Source organism: Plasmodium gaboni, chromosome 13, assembly GCF_001602025.1.
Source record: "Plasmodium gaboni strain SY75 chromosome 13, whole genome shotgun sequence".
NCBI classification, from domain to species: Eukaryota; Apicomplexa; class Aconoidasida; order Haemosporida; family Plasmodiidae; genus Plasmodium; species Plasmodium gaboni.
This window is the reverse complement of record NC_031493.1, coordinates 1351380-1359060: the sequence shown is the minus strand read 5'-3', so window position 1 is coordinate 1359060 and position 7681 is coordinate 1351380. Positions and strand designations below refer to the sequence as shown.

Below are 7681 nucleotides of genomic sequence, written 5' to 3'. Positions count from 1 at the left end.
TATAACACTTATATGTAATAATGAATATTATATGATATAATATAATATATATATATAACATATATTTATTTGTGTTTTTTTTACTTTATATATTTTCATACATATTTTTAAAGCATTCTAAATATATACAAATACATGCATATAATATATTTATATATATGATAAAAATATAAAAGTCTTATAAAATTAAAAATAATACTGATAAATTATATTAAAATATTAATAAGATATATAATATATATATTATATATAATATATATATATATACCATATCGTCCATATAGTTTATATATATTATATATATGTATATAGTATATATTTTTTTTATAATTAATATATATATATTTTTTATATATATAATAAAATTTAATATATAAAAAAAACACATGAAAATTTTGGCACATATTATTTTCTTTATTTTAAATTATATATAAAATACAAAATTTTTTATTTACTTCACATATATATATTATATATATGTATATTTGATATATACAATTTTTATTATTTATCATCATGTACATAAAATTTTTTTTTTTTTTTTTTTTTTAACTTTTTTCTCATTTCTCTCTTTTTTTAAATTAAATGAAATTTTTGATTTTTTTAAAATCTAGTAGCAGCGCGTGGTTTCGATCCACGGTCCTGGGGGTTATGAGCCCCCCACTCTTCCTCTGAGCTACGCTGCTTTCAAAAAAAATATGGAATTAATAAGTATGTTTCATTTTTCAATTTTCATTAATATAAATAAAAAAAAAAAAAAACAAAAAAAAAATTAAATAAAATAAAAAATATTTATATGTATCAAAGTATTTATTTAAAATTTCATATTTTTATTTAATTCTTTTTATGATTTCTAATTGAATCCCCAAATGTATGATATTACTAGATATTTCGTTATTTTGTAAATTATTTATGTTTTTCCTTTTTTATTTAAGAAAAAAAAAAAAAAATAGAAAATTTATATATATATATATATATATATATATATGTATAATCATAAATTTGTAAACATTAAAAATATATTAATTTTATTAAAATTATATAAACATTTTATACCATTTATATGAAGTGAAAAAAAAAAAAAAAAATTAAATCTTTGTTTATTGAAGTTCCAATTTAAAAATAAAGAAATAAAGAAAAAAGAAACATTATAAAAAAAAAAAAAAAAAAAAAAAAAATATATATATATATATATATATATAAATATATTTATATATTTATTTTCCATTAAATGTTCTGTTTTATTCAATTAAAAAATATTTATTTACACAAAATAAAACAATTTTCAAAATGCGAAAGACTCAAAAATTGTTAAGGTGTATATTATAGTCATATGTTACAATCAACTTTATATAAATAAAATTTTATTTTTTATTTTATAATTCCATACAAATGTATTTTCCATTCATTTGGCATTATTTTATAAATTAAATATATATCTGTTCTTGTTCATTTATATAACTATTTTAAATATTGTATTTATAACATTTACAATTTTTATGATATATATAAAATGTAACATTATATAAGTTATGAACTCTTTTTCTACATTTACACAAATACAATTATATTTTGTAAATATAATAAATATGTTCAATATATATATATATATTAAGGTGTATATAGGAATATAGCTAATTAAGAATATTTTAATATAATGAATTTTGTTTCATTTTATATTATTTTTTTAACTATTTATAGTTATTAATGTGTGTTATTGTTTTCTTTTTCTGTTATACTCATAAAATAATATGGGTACCTTCTTAGAATAAAATAATAACATATTATAATATTCATGAATAGACAAATTGGTATAAAGCTTACATTATAAAAAAAAAGTATTATATATATATATAATATATTTAAGGTCACTGATTTTTTATTTTTATATATATACACACACATTTATATATATATATATATATATATATGATATAATTTATTTCGCGAAAATTCTTATATTTTTTCATGTTCATTTATATCTTATTAGATCTTATATCAATATACATTATGTTTTATTTTTTAATCCTTTATTGTACATTTTTTTTTTTTTTTTTTTTTTACCTGAACAATTCAGGCAAATGTTATAATTAAAGCTAAAAGGAAAAATAAAAAATAAAATAAAAATATATAAAATTAAAATTGTAATTATAATAAAACTAAAATGTATATATATATATATATGTATATGAAAAAATGGATAACTTTAAAATTATATATGCATCTATAATACGTTTCAATGATAAGATACCCATTTTTACATATCATGTCAAAGTTGATTCACATTTAAGAATTGAGGTATTATCAAAATATATGTATATGTGATTTCGTCTTTTACGCATAGTTTGATCTATATTATTATTATTGTCACATCAAAAAAATGTTTGTAAAAAAAAATAAATTGAAATTTTAAATTTTTGTGTGTCTTAAGTTCTATAAACTGTCCAAATATAACATTTTATATTTTTTTCCATTTTGTTTAGCTGGTTAAAAGCTTAAACATATATTTTCGGTCTACGTCCATTGCTGCTTTTCCTGGTGCACTTAAATATTAACAAAAAAATAAAAAAAAAAAAAAATAGTATACATGTATAACATAGGTTATATATAATGTATTGTATAAAAGATAACATGAACAATATATAAGAAAGATTTATTGATATAAAAGAAAGACAATTATAACACCTTTGACGACAATCTATTGTGTTGTCATATATATATATATATATATATATATATATATATATATATATATATATATATTTATATTTATTTATTTGTTTATTATTCATAGGAGGAACACATGTTGTTCCGTTTGACTATGGAATTATATATTCATTGTACAATAAAAACCTCACCTTGATTTATATTATTATAACACAGAAAGAATATATAGAGAATAAATATGCATTTTTATTCTTACAAGTAAAATGTTGTATATATAAATATATATATATATATATATGAATTATTATCAAACAAAACAAATCCTATTTGTTTATTTTTTTTTTATGCTACCATATAGGAATGCATGAACGAATTAGAAAAAAAAATAGATCTTACAAATTTGATGAGATTACCAAAAAATAAATATTCAAGAACCTTTACACAATATTATCATCAATTAATTAAAAAATATAATGCTGAAGTATGTTGTCCTATTGAGAGGATGGATAAAAAAATAATTCGTATTCTATCAACCGTATGTCAGGGTATACAAACTACAATCAAAAATAAACAGGGGTTAAAAAAATTAGAAAGTCGAATGAATAGTTTAAGCTTCAATGCAAGGCTGGTTAGTTATATATTAATAAAATAAGAATATATATATTTTAATATTTGTGTTATTTATGTTTATATTTTATTATTTTTTTTTTTTTCCAGTTTCATAACCAGGCTCATAGTACAAAGAAGAAAATAATTCTCACAAGGAACAGAAAAGTTACATTGATTATAATATATATATATTATATAATTAATATATAATATCTTTTTTCATATTATAACCTTATTATAGCATACATAACTATTCATGTTATTATATTATTTTTTTCATAAAGCCTATTATTAATAAAATAATAATAGCGCATCATGTATATACCTTAAATATATATATATTAATAAAATATTTAATTGTTTTCTTTTAATATTTTATGAGTATTAGATATTCCTTTGTATTTTGGCTATTATCTTTATTTTTATCCTTATCAAAATTATTTGACATGATATATTTTTTTATTCCGTTTTTATTATTTTGATTCGTACGAATATAATTCTCAAAATAAATAAATATATAAATATATAATATATATATATATATTATATATTATGAATGCTTTATAGTTATGAAAAAATAATATTTTTTGAATAATATAGAGAAAAAAAATTAAAAGAAAAAGAAAAGAAAATTATATTGAAGAATAATTATAAAAACAAAACAAAAGAATACTCAAGGGGAAAAGACACATTAGGACAAATAGGTTCTCAATAAAGATAAACAGATAGTGGACCATATCTTAAATATAAAGATATCCATTATTTTCATTTTAATTTAAAATATTATATATATAATTACAAATTACCTAATTTTTTTTTCTTTTTTTTTTTTCTCTAAAATAATGAAAAATAAAATGTGTATTATTTAATTGATTAGGTATAATCCAATTATATTTTTCTAATTCATGTTATTATAATTAAAAATAGATTCATTAAATAAAATATATATATATATATATATATTCATTATTACAATAATATAATGTGTATATAAATTATAAAATATATATATGAATTTTATTATACATATAATAATATCCCTTTATTTTTAAGCTTATTTTGAAATGTAAAAGTATAATATCTTATTTATTTTTTTAATTTAATTTTATTAATTTTTTAATATTCATATATACATAATATTTCCTAAAATAATGAATTATATATATATATATGATTAAATTTTTTTACGTGTACTTTTATATTTTTATGTTAAATATGTATACATAACAATGATCCGCTTTTGAATGTTACACCTATTATAATATATATATAATATATATAATATATATATAATATATATAATGTATGAATAGAAAAAAAAAAAAAATGAAATTGTCCTCTTGTGTAACATACTTTTCAATATTGTGTAATTTAATAATAGTGAGTCATTTTTTGTATTCTTCATTTTTATATTTGTTTAGTGAAAACTTTTTAAATTATTTTGAAAAGAATAATCCTTTTATTCATAGGCAAAAATATGTTATAAATAAAACGACTGAACCAATTTTGAATTCTTCAAAATATATACATCCATATGAATGTTCATTGAAAAATAAGATAATTCATTACACCAATTATTTGGGAATAAGGAAAGAAATAAACTTGGATCATTATAATAAATGTTCTTTTTATGAATATTTATTTTTGCTTTTTTTTTACAAAAAAGGTATTTATTATATCTTTGATTATGTTTATATGTATTATTATAAAAGAAATATATATGATACATTATATAATCATAACAATGTATATGCTAAAAATAATTTACTCTTTGCCTTTGCAAAGGATTTAAAAAAATTTTTGCTTATTTTTAATTCGAATATAAAAAAGCTCGATGTGCAGCTAGCCATTGAAATAAAAAAAAAATGGGAAAAAAAAAAAATATATGAACAAAAACATTTGGCTAGCTGTTCATCAAATGTAGAGAAAAGGAGAAATGGAAATAAATATCCAAATAAATATATAAATAAAATTATAAATAGATATGAAGAAAAAGAAAGTGAAAATAGTTTTGAGGATGGAGAATATAAAACGGGTTATCATAATTATGAAGGCAAAGTTGTTTTGAATTCTAAATATTGTTTGATAAAAAAAATAAAAAATATTTTAAAAAAGAAAACTTTAAGTCAAAGTAATTTAAAGAAATTGGATGTTATTCATCTTCCTATTGATGATGAGAGTGGAGAGAATAAAAATAATATACCAATAAATAATTATGTATGTAAATCATGTATAATTGATATAGAAGAGAAGTCATTATATGCTTTAAAAATTCGAGAAGAAGAAAAAGGGAAGGATAGTAATAATATATCTTTATATAAGGAAAAATCAAGAGATATTCAAATATATTATAATTATGAAGATATGCAAGAATATAATATGAAAAAAAAAAAAAAGAAAAATGAAAAAAAGAAAAAGATTATGATGAGAAATTTTAATAAATCTATTTCAGGAACAAAACAAATTATTAAGACACCATATTATGAAGGATTAAAAAATAATTACCAGATGATTAATTTTAGAGAACGTTTATACTTATCAAATCCAACGAAGATACAAGAAAAACGATTTGAAGTTAATAGATATTATCCAAGAAGAGTTAATTATTCTATGAAAGAAAAATTGGGTACAGGGTCATATGGAGAAATTTGGTATGCTATAAATATAAATAAGAATTCACAATATAAAGATGTTGTATTAAAAAAATTTCTTATAACTAAAGATGAAGAAACATCTGAATTGAATGCTATGAGAGAAGTATATTTTGGTGAAAAATTAAAAAATTGTGATAATATAAGTAGATTTATTGAATATTTTAAAGAATATGAAATAAATGAAAATGAGAATAAGAAAAAAGAAGAATATATTTATTTTTGGTTAGCATTTGTTAATGAAGGTTATTCATTATCTAAGCATTTATTTGAAACATCTTCTAATACTTTAGGTTTAGTTAGTCCTAGTGCATTATGGTGGAGTATTAAAAAACAGAAAATAGGAATGTTAGTATTAAAAGATTTATTACGTCAAATATTAAATGGTATATATATTGCTCATAAAAAGGGTATAACTCATAGAGATATTAAAATGGAAAATATCTTTGTTTCATCAACTACTCCTTTTACGGTACGTATAGGTGATTGGGGTAGTGCAGTTGAATATAAAAATGAACACTTTTCTTTTATACCTTCAGAGGATGAAGAAACAAATGGATATCAACCTCCTGAATCTTTATTTGGTCATATGAAAAATAATTTTATGCGTTTACCTTATTATGATATGTGGAGTATTGGAATAGTTTTCTTACAATTTATTCTAGGTACAAAAAATCCTTTAGAAGTAAAAGATAAAGAAAATGAGCGTAAATTAAAAAAACTATTTTCAAAATATCCTATGGACATATTAAAAGAAGCTATATTTTTACAAAGTTTATCTGAGCTCTGTTTAACTCCTTGGGTGAAGAAATCTGCACATAATTTGATACGTCTCGAAAAAAAAAAAAAAAAAAAAATCATACATGATTGTGATAAGTATGATATGGCTAGTAAGTATAACCACTATGCATCATATAATAATAGAAATAATAATGATGATAATAATAATGTGAGTTCTTATCATACACCTAGTACTATTTATAGGAAACATTTATTTCCTACAGGTTTATCACATAATTCACTATATTCAAATGATAATAAAAATTTTATTATTGATAAATTAAAATATTATATTACCAACGATTTAATTAATATAAAAAAACAATCTTTTCATAATATTTACAATATTATATCGGATAAATATAACTCAATAATATCCATACCATCATCACCATTGTGTTCTGATGGAATGTGTCTATACAAATATGAAAAAGCCTATGACAAGAAATATATAACAGAGGGTAATGATACAGGTCTTATTTGTTTAAATAAATATAAATTATTTTTTAGTGAAAATCAAAAAAATATATTACCAAATTATACATGTGATGATGAAAAATTTCAAAAAATTCTTAAGGATAGAGATCCTTCAGGTGTAGGTTTGCCAGATAAAAATGCACGAGATCTCTTAAGACAGCTCTTAAATTTTGACTACGAAAGTAGGATAACCGCTGAGCAGGCTTTAAATCACCCATGGTTCCAAGAAAATTAAAAATAAATAAATACATATATATATATATATAAATATATGTACATATATATGTATGTATATTTTTCTTCTTTTTTTTTTTTTTTTTTTTTTTTTTTTTTTTGTTTTTGCAATATATATTATTATATTATTATATATAAATTTATATCCCTAAAAAAAAAAAAAAAAAATAATAAAAAATATTAAAAAAATTTTTTTTAAAAAAAAAAGGGGGGAAAATAAATTAAAAAAAAATTAATTTTTTTAATCTCGGGGAAAAAAAAAA

The 7681-nt window shown here is 18.4% G+C and overlaps 2 protein-coding genes and 1 non-coding gene across 3 annotated transcripts; 2 read left to right on the top strand and 1 right to left on the bottom strand.

Moving 5' to 3' along the window:
• Positions 1-611: 611 nt before the first annotated feature.
• Positions 612-686, bottom strand: PGSY75_1339100. Its single transcript has one exon. It is a non-coding gene; the product is annotated as a tRNA-Met (tRNA).
• Positions 687-2196: 1510 nt separating this feature from the next.
• Positions 2197-3319, top strand: PGSY75_1339000 (putative protein, unknown function; the record flags this gene model as incomplete). The annotated part of the gene is made up of 4 exons (XM_018787438.1): positions 2197-2298; positions 2484-2538; positions 2795-2925; positions 3026-3319. The coding sequence occupies 4 exons, from the start codon at positions 2197-2199 to the stop codon at positions 3317-3319; spliced, it is 582 nt and encodes a 193-aa protein (XP_018640180.1).
• A 1283-nt stretch (positions 3320-4602) lies between these two features.
• Positions 4603-7419, top strand: PGSY75_1338900 (putative serine/threonine protein kinase; the record flags this gene model as incomplete). The annotated part of the gene is made up of 1 exon (XM_018787437.1): positions 4603-7419. One exon carries the CDS (start codon positions 4603-4605, stop codon positions 7417-7419), a length of 2817 nt encoding a protein of 938 aa, XP_018640179.1.
• Between the last annotated feature and the right edge of the window lie 262 nt (positions 7420-7681).